The sequence below is a fragment of the Crotalus tigris genome, unplaced genomic scaffold (assembly GCF_016545835.1).
Source record: "Crotalus tigris isolate CLP2741 ecotype Arizona unplaced genomic scaffold, ASM1654583v1 scf7180000018485.2372832, whole genome shotgun sequence".
NCBI lineage: Eukaryota > Metazoa > Chordata > Lepidosauria > Squamata > Viperidae > Crotalus > Crotalus tigris.
The window spans coordinates 630,987-649,047 of NW_024097033.1; the positions used below are offsets into that span (position 1 = coordinate 630,987).

The window sequence follows — 18,061 nt, forward strand, 5'->3', positions numbered from 1 at the left end:
TAAGATATTTTAATCCAAAAATCATATTGCATCCTTTATATCAACAGAAATAGAGCAACATCAGGAAATAATGCAGTCTGGGTGAGGGGGAACAAAGTTACTCAAAATGGATCAAAGGATTGTGCTGGGGAGGTTTTGCTCCCCAGAGCATATCCACAGAAAAGACACCCAGGGGGTTGGAGTGTGGGAGGGGGTACATTTCACTTGTGTTAATGACCAGGCTAAATCAGCCATTCTCTGATTCTTCAAGCTTATGAAGAAGAGGTGTGATACCACTTTCTCTGTATCACACCTAATCCAACAATTCTCACTAGCATCTTCTCATAAACCTATGAATAACAATTAAACAATGGCTCCTGATGCACCTGAACACTGAAAGAGAAGATATCAGAAGGCAGCGTTCTCATTTTCTAGCATCTGAAAAGACAGTCTCCCATTATCATTTCTAGCATGGTCTCAGCTTAAGGCGTTATCTATTTTATAGCTGAACTCACTTTCATGCAGTTTCATCCAAGCAAGGGTTAAACTTTGAACACAGTTTTAAATGCAGATAAACAGTCCTAGGATAAGACTGCCTTTCTGTTCATAAAAACATATTTCATCATCATGGTTCTAGAATGAAAAATGGAAACAATTCTAAGAAGGCAAAGTATCTGAGCTCCCATTCTTCTCATTTTAGAAGTAACATATTTTTAACACAAATCTTCACTGAATAATATGGGGCTACTCAATGGATCAAGATCAGCCCTCCCCAACCTAAAGCCCTTCACATGTGTAAGACCATAGCTTCTACCATCTTCAGTCAATAGAGAAAATGTCCATGTTCAGTGGGATAATAAGTACTGTAAGCCCATACAGTCAAGGAATATTCTGTTGGGATTTGACAGGCAGTTCAAAAAGAAAGAAAGAAAGAAAGAAAGAAAGAAAGAAAGAAAGAAAGAAAGAAAGAAAGAAAGAAAGAAAGAAAGAAAGAAAGAAAGAAAGAAAGAAAGAAAGAAAGAAAGAAAGAAAGAAAGAAAGAAAGAAAGAAATCACAGCTGCAGGACTTCCTTTATTTGATAATAAAGAGGAGACAAGAAAGCAGAAAATGTATTTCTTGCAATGATTTCCAGTAGCATAAATACAAAGGAAGCAGGCTCAGGAAAGGGGTTGTTACTATGACATAGGCCTGTCACAACAGCCTGCACTGCAATCAGCACTAAAAGATTAGGCACAAGGTCTTGTTTGCCACTGTGACACAACTGTTCCTGTCCAATATCATCTGCTCTAGCAGCTTTTTGATCAGAGCTGCCTGTGTATGGCATTACAATTTATCTTACATTTTATTGCTGGCCAAGTGGCATTAACAACTTTATAGCCTCCCTTTTATGCTACATTTGGCTTCTAAGTTGAATTCATTCCTGTATGCACTTGCATTCACACAAAGCAAGCAAAGCAGAACTCTTCACTAAAAGATTTGCCAGCTGGATTCACAGTTGGAAAACAACCACCAGCACTGAATAAACCAAGGTTTTGTATTTATGAATATCCTTTCAATCCTCTATAGTTTTGAGAGAACAAAGTCTGCACCATAGGGCTGTTAAGGCACTCCTGCATTTTTCAGGCAATCATTAGCTTTATGCTATATGGCTCCTGTACTCATCTCTATAAAGATCTCTGAAGCAGTTAAATCAAAAATATTAGCAAGTCTCTTTATGCCCCAGAATGTACTCTTTGCTACATTTGGAATCAGCCCTGGCTTCTATAGAGGTTTTATATGGGTTTGACCATCCTAAAGTCTATACTAAACTGATTTTCACAGAGGAATCTTTGGCTGCTGTAAATCTCCCAAATGGTTTTTATGCAGCTTGAAAAAAAGGCATTGAACATAAAACAACATGGCCTCTCGCTTCAATATCTGATTTCACTAGAGCCTGAGGGAGCCTATCAGAAATTGACATCTTGCTTTTGATCCATCTTCATAGTGACCAGGGTACTACTATCCCCCTCTGCCTGGATAGAAGCCTTTTATTCCAACAAATTACCTAACTAACATTCTGAGCATATCACATCAAAGAGCTTTGGCAAAATTTAACTCCCTGACTCTTGTGCTACCAGAAGGGAGCTGGAATCTTCAATTCAAGTTTGACTATGTTCTTGCCAACTAGGGAATATGGGGTCTGTTGCCCATATTTTATTGCACTGTCTTTTTTTTATACAGCTTGGCACACAGACTTAATAGTCCCCCAGTGTCAAATTGTTCTGGCTGGTTCAATGAGAAGTAAACTCAATTCTGGCTGATGGTTTTCTAAAACATCCAACTATCCAAGGTAGCCAAGTACAATTGCCATTAGGAGACTAACAATTTAGATTTTTCAATGATTATACAGCAAACATCTGAAATGCTTATTTTTCCCATGCCATGGATAACATTAATCAGAAGCTACTTTCCTAGTTTATCTAGTTTTCCATTTTGTTTGTTTTGTCTTTATTTTATTTCATTTACCTGTTATTTTACTTAATGGATTTTTTTTGTTGAAATATATAATTACATTGTTATTTGGTCTTAAACCATAAGGAAGTTGTTATTAACCACGCAATCATTAGGGAGAATGAGACACAAAGGGGGCAAGCCAGGAAGATGGCCTGTCCTACATCTGAAATTCCCTCTTGTTTCAGGTAAAAGCTTTTAGCAGTGATTACAAATGCTGGGCAGGAGCTGTCCTTCAATTTCAGGAATGCAAGCAGAGAAAGGTTGGAAGGGAATATAACCTTGTTTTATAATAATAGGAACAAAGAGATGTTCTATATTTAAGTGATGATCTGCAGAGCAAAAGCGAAGGTGCTACAACTATGCCCTAATCCTTACACTTCTCAAATTTTCAACAGTCCTTTTGGAGCCTAAGGTAAAGAATTATATTTTCGCAATGTCAGAATAACTGAGGACTGAATGCTAGGGTTTTGGTTTTTTTTTTAACTGGAAATCATATATAATTCCTTCTATGGAAGAATAGCAAATTATGCTCTAGGCGTATGCATCAGTCTCAAAAATATTCTGTTTGAAAAACAAGGCTGATAAAGAATTTAATTCAACTTGGAAACTATTTATGGGTTACAATATTACACACATTCTTGTACCACATCCAAATGTTGGGTTTTTCTTAATATGCTTTCATAACTAAGCTTTTGTTTGATATACCAGATAAGGTCTTAAATTAGACATTTTTAATGTATTCTTCATTTTGACATGATTTACATTATATTGGCTATTGTTAATTATTGACTATCAACCTGACTTTAATAATGTTCAGAAGGTCTAAAGTGGTACAGGCTACTCTCCATCACTATTGTGATGTTATATCAATTTCTACCTTATCCCGCTTGAAAATCTCTTCTATTTTCTTTTACTTTTCTGTTTTTCTTAAACAATGCTTTAAACACATATACAACCATTGCTTGGTCATCAGTATAATTCCAGCCCTGGGTAATATTTCTTTTAATATACAATAGAACTTGGGACTTGCTATATACAAGTAATTGAGACCAACATTTCTATGGTCAATAGGCTATTTTTTTTTAAGTCAGCAAAGATAAAAATAAAATATAGCAATAATATATACTTACTAATTTCTCAGACATATGTAACATATTTGCTGGTTAACAACTATGGTAGAACCTCCAGTTCTGAAGAGGTTTGCTCTGAGCATCAGCAGATTTAATGTTTCAAATAAAAGACAGCTGTCTTTTGAGGAAGTGAGGAAACAGTTCATGGTTCAAGGCAAGGATAAAAAATTTAACTGAAACCACCAAACCCTCACTCTGCTCATTAAAACAGTTTCTATAAATTTCAAATGTCTCCAGACTCTGGCTCAAAAATGCATATAAATAGTACAGGGGAAAGAAAAAAAATTGTGTGCATAAATCATTTAAATGCCCATTTAAAAGTCATATTGAAAGATATTTCTGGCTGAACACACACAAAACTGAAAGACCAGAAACAGAGAGATCCTTCCTTCCCCCTTACTTGGAGGACGCTAGCATGGAGAGACACCCCTTTGAATTCCCCAGCACTAGCCAAAATTTCAGCAAATCAATTCTACTTGCACTGTACATAGCAAATAGGTTTGCAGTGCAGAAAATATACTACATTAAATTACATCTGTAATTTAAAGATTTAGTGGGTTACTTCTACTCTACCATTTGTGCTATTGTGAAAGAAAGCTTTTTTACTTACTTAGTCATTCTTTCTCACTGTATTACACAAATGGCAGTTCCTGGAAGTTGATTCTTCCTGGAAGCTATCTACTACCAAGGCATGATGTACAATGAGCACTTAGAAATGTGTTTTGCTGTGACTGGAACTAAGATAAAATAGCAACATTGTAAGAGATGAGTTTCATTTATGGAGGAGCCAAGTATCCCATTATTCTAGAACAATGAGAGACTGCAAAGAGAAAGCAATGTCCTGCAGTGTGATTTATTCCTTTCCAGTTGCAGTAGAACATTTCTGACAGACCAGCAAAACAGCCCCATCTGCCAAAGTAAGTCTGGGTAAAGGCTAACACTGTTCTGCTCTATTAGTTGTATCACAGTAATACTTCTGCAGCACCAAGATTTCAGAATACTTCATAGGCATCATCATCCTTTCAGTAGCATCTTTGAGGCTTAAAGAATGCCTCCAAAATCAACACTCCATATCACAAAGCCTGTCAGAACAAATTTATCCTAATGTGACAATCTGAGCAGATATTTACATCTCCAACCCAGCAAATCCTTTACTATATTTTTCACAGGAAGTTATAGCAGATAACTTGGGCTGATCTTAAGAAAAACTAAACAGGAGAGGACTTGGTTATTATTTAGATGAGAGATTTCTAGAGAATCTCAAGACTTTAGTCTAGATTGAGAATTCCAAGTATGTCCAAGTAGTCAGAACTCCAAGGAAATGTGACTTCTTTAGATTCACTACCACCACCCATGAGATTTATAAATAAAGAAGAATCCAGGCTCAAGAATTGCCCTTCTAGGAGAAGACAGACCTTTTTTTTCCAGAGCTTTTGTTTTGCCTTCTGAAGAAACAGGTAAGCACACAGGTCAATATCTGCCTCAGGAGAGAGGATCATTACATATACTTGGCAAAAAAAATAAATAAATTAAGTCCAATATTTAATCAGAATACATATTAAAAACCCAGTAGAGAGGAGACAGGGAATGGTCAGTTGCAATTTAAAGTAAAACATATCATAGTTTTTACTAAGAAAAAATAGGCCAGACTAGGTCAACTAGAATTATCCAGGACCTTAATCCTTGTTCTTACTGGGCAATTCCATGAGACTCCATAAGAAAACTTGCTTCTACTTTCTACCAACAGCAAGTGGAATATATTCCAGGGAAGGAAACTTTGACCAAACAGTATCTTGGATGGCCAGGTGGTTATTCTTACCATTCATGTTTTGCATCATGCTGAGTCAGAGAAAAATCACCTGGGATTACCTGAACATATCTGGGCATTTTCTTTGTTCAGTGGAAGAGGGGAGTCTCAATCCACTGCCCAATAATTATGCATGTTATCTATACCACACCGTTCACTACTAATTGCTCCAAAGTCAATTTGGCAGCATTAGATAGCAGACATTTGTCCATATATAGGCTGGGGTTGGGCCCAACTCAACAGCACTTAACTAAATATAGATTTTTAAACAACTACAAGGCTCTATGTAGATCTTCTTCTCCCCTCTGAATTACATGTGAGAACAAAACCAAATTTTGTGAAAAGTGAGTTCACATATGAGATGTACTGAGCAGGCTGTGGTATCACTGAAATGAAAAGAACATGGTTGAAAGTAGGTACTGCTTTTCCCAGGGCCAGCCTGCACAGAGAGATTCCATGCATGTAATTATCACAAAAAATGTGATCACAAAAGATTGGCAACTGAAGTATGCAACCAATGTCCCTCTTTTCTCTACATCATTATTCTAATGGAAACACTTTGTGCACTAGAACTTTTCATTGGTTAGATCTTTCTTTTCTTCTCTTTTTTCCATATATAGGCTCCCCATGGGATCTTATTTTCATCACCACCACCGATAGTCAATCCAACCCCAATTCAAGGTAACATAACAGTCAAGCTGTTGGATTTAGTTTGCATTTACAAATACTGCTCCAGCTGAAAAGGTTTCCCCATCCATTTGTTTGTTTGTTTCCTTGCTTGCTTCCTTATTTATTTATATAGCTGCCTACTCACTCACAGTGATCCTAGGTGGCTTGTAAACAATAAAAACACAATATAAAAAAATAATTTATTTGGGAATCTTGTCAGCCCAAAGTCTGAAAAATCTTCCAAATTCAGGACAACAATGATCAACATGGTTCGATAACTACCATGTTAGAATTCCATTTTCCCCTACCTTAGTCAAGTATAGGAGAAAGCAATATTTGATTAATCAGGGTGATGCATGATAAACAGAGATATCACAGTAGAAGCATAATTTATATATTATTGCTGTCAAGATGGTTTCAATAAATAGGACCGTTAAGAATGTCTACCAATGGGGGGGGAGGAATCCAAATATGACAGAAAACAATTCTTCTTTCCAGAAATGACAAAAATATGGAACTCCCATGATTCTTTTAAAAAGGCAATTGTAGTTGTATTCATACTTCAGTGCTAACCAGAATCTTCATTTCAACATGTTCTCCATAATCTGAAGATCAAAAGAAAAATCAATGGGTGCTGGATGATTTGCCAAATCCAAATCCAATGAATTTTTCATTCACATAACCAGAATTTTCAGATATATCTGCTTCTCCCCATAAGGCAGAAAATATATTTAATTTTTCTGGGTTTAGCCATTTGAACATATTACAGAGATGCATAACTAGCTTTGCATCTTCTTTGTCCCTTCCAACTTTACTACTATTACTATTACTATTACTATCTGTAATATCCAATGAGATCTCATAACCATGAAAAATTGTGTCTACATCACTCACTAACCCAGGACAATTTATTCAAAAAATGTTAAAGCCCTTAATTATATTTTAAGGGTTACCTACATCCTATGCTAAATTCAGCAACTATTAAGAAAATGTCTGCAATAACCAAATGTATAGTTAACAAATCTGGATATATTGTCTTGTTTCATTTAATTTATTTTGAGTTTATACAGCCAAATGAGGGGGGGGAAGTGAACTATGGATGCTGTTTAATACCAGAACACCCGCTTTGCAAGCAAAAGGCCTGAAAGTCAGAACCAATTCCTGGGATCACCAGTTTAAAAAGATCAGAGGTGACAAGGAGCGCCCCTACCTGGGATGACCAGACTGAATTCTTGTTGCATTACTGTTTGCCTCTCAACAAGTTACATTTCTATATGTCTTGTGAAGTTTTCCTCTAACAGCTCTTAGCAAACGTATACCAAAGCACACTAACCATTTTCAAGAGCCTTTCCAAGATCCACAGACACAGAGTATAAGCAATGTGTGCAAAGGAAAGTAATTTCTGTTTGAACAATGCCCACGTCCATGAGAAGGGACAACATTTTGACTGGAAAATATATGTGAAAGCTATGCTTATTTAGTACAGAGGTAGCAAACAGCATAACTATATATACTCAACTCTAAACATACATAGGTTCAATAAATAGCATTCTAAGCCAAACTACCTCAGGGGGTTCATAACATCTCCCCTGAGTCCAAATGGTAAAGACATGTAAATGGACAAGATATAAATTATTTATTCCACCTCTCAAGCCATTGCAAGCAATAACTTCAGATTCCAGTCATCATTTCTAGTCATTTCCAGCTTTTGCTTATGTATATTCTAAGCCCAAATCTTGATTTTTTTTTTTCAGTTGTAAAAGACATAGCCATGCTGTGTGGTAAGCCTAAAGCAGGGGTAGGCAACCTTGGCTCTTTTATGACTCGTGGACTTCAACTCCCAGAATTCCTGAGCCAGCATGGCTCAGCTTGGAAACCTCTCCCTTTCCCCTCAGCATGGCTGGCTCAGGAATTCTGGGAGTTGAAGTCCACGAGTCATAAAAGAGCCAAGGTTGCCTACCCCTGGCCTAATGTAATGTATCAGATGCAAAAAAAAAAAAAAAAAACCCCACCTATTTTTTTACAGGTTCATTTTAAATCCTAGTAGTCTCCCATCCAAATAATAACATCTGGGCTAAATATTCCAGCCAGTGATAACTCCCCTCCCTGTCTCACTTATATCCGTTGTAAAACTATATTGAAATTCTGCACAATACTATAATGCAACACTGGGAAAAGCTGCATGAAGAGCTCCTTTCCAACTGCCCAGAGATGATACATGGAGGCAGAATTATTTGGACTATCCAATTGGGTTTATGTCTATGGGAAGACATGTCTACATGGTACAAGTAGTCCACAACCTGCTACCACAATTGATCCCAAAATGTCCATTACTAAGCAAGACAGTTGTTGAGTTTTGCCCCATTTTACAACCTTTCTTGCCACAGTTGTTAAGTGAATCACTGCAGTTGTTAAGTTAGTAACACTTAACAGTTGTTAATTGAATCTGGCTTTCCCATTGACTCAGTTTGTCAGAGGGTCACAAAAAGTGATCAGATGACCTGGGGACACTGCAACCATCATAAATACATGCCAGTCTTCTGAATTTTGATCATGTGACCATGGGGATGCTGCAATGGTTGTTAAGTGTGAAAAATAGTGCTAAGTCACTTTTTTCAGTGCCATTTCAAACTGTCACTAATGAATGGTTGTTAAGGCAAGGACTTTTTATTGTATTTTATTGGTGTACATACATAAGTTTTCAAGCATGGGAAGGGGGAAACAACACACACTTTGGCTATCACCAAAGCAGCTAAAATGTCACATATATCAAGAATTACCTTGCCCACTTTAATGCTAAGAATGCTTTGCTCCAAAAGGATTTCTAACCGTGTAGCTCCATTTCTAGGAGCCTCTAATGTTTCTAACCAAGCATTTCTAGCCATATACCTATTAACACAGAAAAGAAAGGATGCAGACATGCTACAATGGTACTTGCCATATTTCTTTGACCTAAGAGCAACATGGTCTTTTCTCCAAAAACTCTGAGCTGTGTAGGAACTTCCTTGTAACTTTCCATGCAGCTAATTCTCAGAAGGACTTAACAACTTCCTCTTCCTATAACATCAGGCAAGGAGGAGGACAACAAGGAGAACGAATGGCAGCAAGTGTTTATTTAGCAACTGACATGAGTTAAGGCTGCAGTCAGTACAGTAGGTTTTCTGTTTATGACACTTGCCAACTACATGCAACTTTTCCTGTTCTGAATTCACCAGTCACAAAACTATAGACTAAGATAAAGGCAGGAAGGAAGGCTACTAAAGCAATACCATCTTACTATATTAGTTTTCTACAGCTGTCACTCACACCAAAATACATGAAGGGACATCAAAAAAAATCTTCCATTGAAAGCAATGAGACCTATTTCCACATAATATTACCCATGGAAGTGAAGGACCATGAAATCCCACTAAATTCAGTGGGAGATGTTTAAGCAAGTAACTTTATCCCATTAACTAAAATGCCCAACTTGGTCGAAGAGTACGCCATCAGTGCTTTCATAATGAGTCTCAGGGCATCTCATCATATGAGTAATATCAGTTATTGTATAACATCTGTATAAACATGGGTTTCCTGGTAGATCGTTCTTGCGATAAAGAATATTATGCTATTTTGTCTTAAGGATTTCATCTGAGCAAGAAGTTCCAAATTGCTGAAGTCATCAATGTAAGTGGTCTGTTCAACAGAGCTGTATCTTTACCTTGTTTAGGAATTCAGAGAAGAAGCAGACAGAACGGGGGATGTGGAAATGAGAAAGAATTATGCTTTGAACAAAATGTATCTGGAATCCATTGCCAATGCTACTTACTCAGCCTCTGGAGCAGATTTCTCAAATGTTGCTGTGATCGGACAAAGGGGAAGGGAAATTTGCACATTGAGCCTTCTTGCTCTTCTTTCATTTGCAATGTCTCCCAGATGTTTTGCTAGATGGCATTTCAATAAAATGGAGCACATATTTTTTTAAAAAAAAATGAGTGGGGATCTAAGATTCCTGGGGCTATTCTGCTGCTTCCCAAAGTCAGCAAACTCATTTTTAGAAGCAAATATTGATTCTATGATAGTACTTCCTCAAAGAAATTATAATATTGAAAACTCAATTGTCTTTATAATTACAGATGTATTTCCAGAAATCACAATGTCTGGAGTAGACTGAGAAAGCAAAACATATCCTTTAAAAAGTTAATTTAGTGTAAGTGAATTCATGCTCATTGTTTCAGGACACTTTCCATTCACCCTCTTCCTTGTCCCATATAAGTAGAGTTTGATTGAGGTGTGTACCCTTCTTAGACTTGGAACAAGGCTCTATGGGATGGGATGCAATTGGAATTTCTTCTGAGGAGACGTGTATACATTCGGTATATTGGTGATAATTTTTATTCATTGGCTTTTAAGATTTATAAGCCATCTTAAAGCAGTAGCCTTAACAACGCAAGGGGGCCTACAATTATACAAGAATATTAATTAAAACAATTTAAGTTTCAGCCACTTCACCAGGAGGCTTTAAGGGCACGATGTTACTGTTCAGCTCCTCCCCCAGCACACACAATAGGAAGATAAAACTGGCTATCTTACAGGAACTATTTTTAAAAAAAATAGGGACATGTGAACAGAGGGCTCTACACACAGACTACATAAATGTCAAGTTTCTTGAATGTGACTTGTTCACATGGCAACCAAGATTTAACAAAAAAATGCCTGCAAAACCTAAAATTGGTATTTTAAAAAATCCTTTCCATTTTGATTTCCGAGCAGAATGCTTTTTTATTGAAAAAAGCAGGCAGTTTCCTTTTTCTATAGTAGAATAATCTCCCAAAATATAGCAGACAATATCAGTGTTAGGTTGCTGAATGTGCCAACAGATTATCTTGCCTAGAACGGTCTAGACTGTTATTAATATGCAACTGATGCACAAGCAAGACCACTGTTGGGAAGCAACTGGAAGAATTGTTAAGGCAATAATTATTTGCCACTCCAACTGGATCAGCTGCCGAAAGGAGAACCATAAAGAAAATCATATGTGACTCATTAACCATGTGTGTAACAAGCAAGCCAAACACAGGCTTCTGCCTTTCACAACCAAGAGGACCTGAAGTGCTTCCACCATGTATTTTTCTTTTAAAAAACACACATTCAAAAAGAAATATGGAGCTAAATATTATACATTGAATTTTAGTGAGAGTTGTTTAGCCATTCCAGAGCAGTAAAATCCAATGCCCCCTTCTAGAACTGAGCTAATCAATAATGTTTGGACTACAAGAGAATAAAATACAGCAAGTCATTAGCTTGTTCACCCTATATCAGTCATAGGCATGGAAGTTACATGACTACCACATGGTGCACGTTCCTGGTCTTGTTAACTCCACAGGCCAGAGTTCATCTGCCTCTCACTTTCTCTCTAACGAAAGGAGTTTTCAGAATATACCAACAAATCATTAATCAAACCCAGCCATAAAACTCATACTACCATCTTAGGTGTCATCTTGCCCTAACAAGGGGTCTCTTGGAAGGGCTGTCCTCTCCAGCTACATTTCATCTTGCCAGCTGATAGTTAGACTGCTAAGCATTCCCTCTCCTCATCTGGATAGTTGGGCTAATCAGGGATTTGATGAAAGTCTCTGATTCTCTCTAGATTCCCATCTCTCTTGACAGTATTGTCTACCAGCGCAGTTTTAACCTCATTACCCAATTTTCCGATTTTGGTAATTTTTCTTAACTCTTCTAGCGTCTAAGTTCTCTCTGTTGGATGTGCAGAAATAAGCTTGAATGGCATTGTTCTAAACCAGTATCGCTCGTGCAAGTTTTTAAAAATAAATAAAAATTAATAAGTGGAAACAGACTGTTAATACAGCACGTTCCTGCAGACTACTTTTAGTAAAAACTGGCTTATACTTATGCACCAATTACTTTTAAAAGAGGAATATACATTATTCCATTTCTATCAGTTGTCAGTTGTCAACACCAGTTAAAAGTGATCCCTCCTTATTCACAAAGAAAAGGGGGGGAGGGCAACACTTTATTCCTTTCTAAAAGGAACTCAAAACATAATACTAAAAGACCTCCAAATAATTTCCACCAGTCCTCAGGATGTTCCCTAATTTATTACTATTATTTTGATCTCGGATTTAACGCAAGCAGCTTCCAACTACATCGCTTTGTTAATGAAACTGTAACAGTGCAGCTTACTTTACAAGAAGGGGGGGAAACCAAGGCGAGAGAAAATGAGAAATAAAAGCAAAAGAGAGATGTACAGGAGTAAGGTAAATGGTTCACCTGCTGCCAGTTCTCCTCCAAGGATGGCAAAGCTGAGAAGTACCCGGTGTCGTGGACAAGCTGCAGTTCCTGGAATATACTATAACTAGCCAACACATCCATGTTGTTGTTGCTGCTGCTGCTGCTTCTGAGCAAAAAAACAAACCACAACCTTTTCCTTTTAGATTTGTGTTTGAAATTTCGTGACGGGGTTTTAGTTCTGTTCATTAAAAAGGAGGGGGGGAAAGACTCTTAGGCGTAATCAATCCAGAGGTCCTTTTTCTCTCGTTTTGCTTTTGTTTGAGAGAAACAAGAGAATATTTGAAGTCACACTTTCAAAGATAGGGGGGGAAAAATCAAGGCAAGAACAAGAGTAAAGGAAGGAAGAAGAAAAAAAAAAGGAAAAGAGCCCCATCAACAACCCGATAAGAAAGGAAAAATGCTCCCAAACATGTACGAGGCGAGCCGTCAGCCAGGCAACCAAGAGGGGGAACTTCTCCACTTGTAGTAAAAAGCAATTGCCTTCAAGGGCTCTGTTGCTGACTCCAGCGCTTGGACCAGAGAAGGGGGGGAATGCAAACTCACTGACACGAGACTGCCATCTATTTCTGCATTGCTGCTCGCTGCTGAATGCAATCTTTGCTCTTTATTGGGGGGGGATTGCATTTTCTCCCTTGTGCGCGCTTCCCGGGCGCGCTCCCCACTCTCTCCCCCCCCTCCCCGTCCTTCTCCGCGCAGTCATGGGCTCTTCAGAGGAAACCGTCCATTAAGGCAGCGCGTGACCATGTAAGGTAAACAGGGGGAGGGAAGAGAGGGCCGCTCATGAAGTCACTGAGGCCCAATCGAGGCCTTCCTGGAGGAAGAGGGGACGGGCCAGAGCACGGAAGAGCCGGAGGGATTGGAGGAGGGTTTCATCCGACTGCCGCCTTATAAGGCAGTGTAAGGGGAGCTATTTTTAGAGAACTATATAAGCGGGCTGGGCTCGATGCTGTGCGCCGAGGTTTGGGAGGGCTAGATGGCGCGGTAGCTGAGTTCTGGTACATGCAAATTTCCAGGGGATGTCTTTGCAGTACAGCCAGCCAGCCTGCCTGCCTTTTGCATGACAAGGAGAATAAACGGCCGCAAGCTGGAGAATGGGGATAAAGCAGGATGCCTGGCCCGCAAGGACGGCTGCGGAATCAGGGATGGACAGGAATGATGAGGAACTGGGGTGCTTTTCTTCCTTAGCTGGTCGTCGCTCTTATTTCCCAGTCAAAGGCAGAGTCCTCCTTTGAATCTAGAGATAGATCTATATAACCGAAAAGGCAGCGGGAGCTCCACGCAGCAAACGGTGGAGATTGGGAGGGGGGAAAGAGACACCAGCGAGTCCACGAAAGAAGCTAAGCATCTCCGCGGCTCGGCGTCCTTTCTAGCTTCGCTGGCTACAAACTAGCAATCTAATGGGAAGTGCGCGATAGTTCCCGTTACGAGGGATTAAGATTCATTGAACTCATCCGGACTTCTAAGTAAAACCTGCCCAGGATGGAGCCGCATCCCTCTGCTGGCTAACGGTGGTTGACCTTGTAGCGCCAAGTAACGCGGCTCGGAGTTCGGACGCGCTTCCTTGTAGCAGAGCAGCGTAGGCGGGCTCCGCTCTGTTGCAGAGCCAGCTTGGCTCCCAGAAAGAAAAGAACGGGAAATTCCAAACTGTAGCGAAGATTTCAAGTTAAGAATAGGTGCAAGAGTTTTAATGCTTGGAATACTGGACAACGCAGCGATGGATGGGAGAGCAGCTGAAAAGAGATCAAAACCTTGGGAACATAAATGAAATCCTGATTAAAGTGTTTGAAAATGTTGCAGTATAGCGCCTGAATCCATTTGTTTTCAAACAAAAAACAACCTACTGGCCTTTTTGTGTATTACATTTTACATAAACATCTTGACAGTTTTTCCATAAAAGGTTAGCCTGGATGACATTGACTTTCCAAAAGTTTTTCTGGAAGGGGGGAGGATAATGAGCTTTTGCCCCCAAAATACAGAGAGACTTAATTACGATGTAATTACTTCTCCACACTTCACAATATTATGTGTTTTGTACACACAATCTCCTTTGCAATTTTAAAAACTTAACGTTTAGTGAAAACTTTTACTAAAAAGTTTTGCTCACCAACCCAAGTTCCTGGTGAACTGTCTTTGTAATGTGGCTGGGTTTACACACATTCAGCTGAAAGAAGCTGTCTAGTTTTGTGGTTCAATGAATTGTGCAAGCTCAGCCGGTGTGGTTATTTTATGGTTCAGTGTATTATGCAAACTCAGGCAATTTGATTAATTCAGTAAGCCATGGTTCAGTAACCATAAGAGTGAGGTGTGAACACACTTTCAAAAGATCATATTCCTGCCATTATCTGTTTCAAACAGCAGCTCTCAATAAAATTTGGGGTATATTTGTCAAAATGATGATCAATTGATCAACCTAATAACCACTGGAGGGGAGCAAAGGATTCATTCTTCCTGGCTACAGCATAGAGGTGATGCTGGTAGATCACTCAGTAGAAGCTGCTGTAGATCAGCTGTTGTTAGGTATTTCACTGGACTTATATACTACTCCAGTTGAAGCTGATCTGAACTGACATACGTTTGAAACATCACAAATGCAGCTAAAAACATAATGCACATTAAAGTAAAATAAATAATAATGTATACCAATATATAATACAAGGAATCATTCAACAGCCGTCATCAAGCAAGGAAAAACTTCCATTTCTAGGGGAAACAGTTCATATCATTTCAGTTCTGAAGTCCTTATAAAATAGCTAGTGGTAAAAATGGGGGGGGGGTCAGATGCAGGCAACTGACAATCAGCACAGCTCTCAATATGGTGGTGTTATCCAGATGAATTGGGAAGCACCCATAACTTCTCAGGCCACTGAATTCTGGAACAAATGTGGTTGCCAAATATTCTTCACCGGACAATGCAATAGTCCAATAAAGATGACTAAGTCATAAGTGACTATTTGTAGAGGTTCCCATTCCAAAACTAGGTGTAACTACCAACTAGTAAACTAACTACCAACTAGGTAAAGTAATTAAGATCATTGACTGAGCAGATACAAAAATAGCCAGGGCAATTATTGAAGCCTTGGAAACATCCCTCTTGTCAATCAACAAGAGTGCCGATTTACCACCAGTGTGTCAGGTACTTAGGAGCCAATGACTTGACAGCATAAGGAAACAACAGCCAATGACTTAATAGCCTGCCATCAACATCCCAATCAATCAATAAGAAGCCACACTGTTCTGAATCATATAGCTCTATGTAGCCTCATATAGCTCTATGTAACCCTAACTAGAGAGCATGTATCAGTATATTAGAATATCTGGCAGTTATTGGGTTAAATGCTGATTTGTTAATGGGTCAGTGGGAGGAGTCTCTAAAGGGCATTGGGAGACTTCCTGGACACAAGCCAGATTGCAATGTCTTTGTCTGAAAGAAGCATGGGCCATCAGATGCCACCCGATGAGCCTGAGCCGTTATAAAGATGGTATGTGTTGAGTCCTCAGCTAATGGCAATAACTCACGAAGCATCTCGTAGTTTCAGGAGCCTCTTTATTGTTGTTCTGTAGCCCCGTTACAATGCCGAGGCACACAAGCCTCTCAGTCACTCTTAAAGACAATCCCCGGGCCAAACGGCAACATTTAGGTGCGCTGCGCGCCTCGCACATGTGTGCAAGTGCCGGCGCCAGCCAGTCTGGTCCCGGACAGCTTGCAACTGCCTGGGATTGTTGCAACGTCCTGAGCCTGCCTTTGCAGGCTCAGGACACAACACCCCTTCCCCCCCAGCTAAGACTACAACTACATGAATAGTTACACGCGACCTCAACACGAGCGTGGTGTGCCACCCCTTGCTCCAATGGTGCCGGCTATTGTTCTGGAGATTAACTCCCCAGTGCCCATATTTCCAATTTTCCACAGAAACACCCTCTTACTGTTTCTGCTTTGCCAGCAGAGTTACAAAATCTTCAAGGTACCTAGGAGATCTCTTAACTCTCTGTGATCTCCTTAGGCCCTGATAATCTCCAATTACATTTTGCCCAGGGGATGATATGGATTCGCCCCCTTTCTCGGATCCTGATGGTCCCCATGGACCGTGCCCCATTGCCTGGTCTACTTGCTTGCCCACCGGGCTCGTCAGGCCAGGACTTTGTTCTCTCCATAACCTGGTTGTCCTGCCTAGTTGCAGGCTCTCTGGCCCCTCTAGAAGACTGCCACTGTTGGGCAACTCTGTAGAGCCTCCCTGGCCCATACTGGACCTATCGTGAGGCTGCCTTCCACCACTCCCCAGTTCCATAGTAGGACTGTCTGGGGTTTCAGTACTGCCCCAAAACTCAGTTGCCCCCTCAACTATGCCGGAGATGTCAGAATTGGGATTTGCCCCTCCGACCATGTCCCTGTGTGAATGCCTCCTTCTGGATGCAGTAGCAGTGCTGGGCCAAGTAGACTGATTGTGTGCCAGCTCTCTTGCAATGTGTGAGTTATTAGGATGCTCCCGGTTATTCTCCCTGACTGGAGTGCTGAATGGTGTTAGTGGATAATGATTATGCCCCTGGGGTGACTCCCTGGCTGGAGTAGGCACTGGTGCCTGTGTGCTAGCTGGTTCCCACGAATTCCTGTTTGGAACACTTGCGGAATCTTGTGATAAGCCATCTGTGGCCTTTCTGTTGGTGCCTGGCTGCTGCCAACACCCCTCCCTTTGCCCGTAGAGGTCCGCCTTCCCCCCTGGAAAAGAACCAGGAGTCTCTGAAGGTAAGTCCAGTCTTGTACGCAGCTGGTCGATATGCCGTCGCAGGATACGACCGTCATCCAAGGAGACCTCGTATGACAAAGGACCTGTAACCTTGCATACTACAGCAGGAACCCACAAGTGACCTGGCCCGTAGTTACGGGTCCATACCGGGGCACCCACTAGCAATTGCCTCGGTGCCCTGGGTTGTGTAAACTTAGGAGGCAGTCTGTCCAGATGCAACCAGTCAAGTTTAGTAGTCAGTTTGCGCCCCCAGCGAAGTTCAGCTGGGCTTCTCCCCATAGAAGTTGAAGGTGTGGTGCGGTAAGCAAGAAGAAAATCAGCCAACCTGTGGTGCCAGTCCCCATAGGTCAGTTTATTTAAAGTATCCTTGGTGATGCGGATCATCCGTTCAGCCATACCGTTGGTGGAAGAGTGGAAAGGCGCAGAGGTGGCATGATGAATCATGTTGGCCTGTAAGAAAGCTTGGAATTCGGAAGAAGTGAATTGAGGGCCATTGTCAGACACCAAAACATCCGGAAGCCCATGTGCAGCAAAAATCCCCCTCAGTACTTGAATGGTCTTGGCAGCGGTGGTTGAAGAGACAGGTACAACCTCAAGCCACTTTGAATAGCTATCAACCAGGACCAAGAAGAATTGACCCTGAAAGGGCCCAGCATAATTGATGTGCACCCTAGACCATGGAGACTGTGTTTCCTCCCATCTATGCACAGGAGCCTGGGGTATTTCTGGGTGAGAACGCTGACAAAGATGGCATGCATGCACCTTAGCCTCAATTTCCTTGTCTAACCCAGGTCACCACAAATGGCTGCGCGCAAGCGCCATCATTCATACAATGCCAGGATGACCCTCATGAAGGGAGCCTAAGACCCTAGACCTCATTGAGGTAGGAATGACAACTCTGCTGTCCCACAGCAGACAACCCTGAAAAGTGGATAACTTGTTCCTCTTA

At 40.5% G+C, this 18,061-nt stretch overlaps 1 protein-coding gene across 2 annotated transcripts in view; it reads right to left on the minus strand.

Annotated features, from left to right (window-relative positions):
• The window catches only part of KLF7 (Kruppel like factor 7), a 93,951-nt gene extending 80,844 nt beyond the window's left edge, over window positions 1-13,107 (minus strand). For both annotated transcript variants that reach the window (XR_005557856.1, XM_039352878.1), the window contains exon 1: window positions 12,350-13,107. Coding sequence is in view for 1 of the 2 variants with exons in the window: in XM_039352878.1 (XP_039208812.1) it covers window positions 12,350-12,556 (207 nt within the window). In the remaining variant the exon portion in view is untranslated. The remainder of the gene's footprint in view (window positions 1-12,349) is intronic.
• Window positions 13,108-18,061: the final 4,954 nt, after the last annotated feature.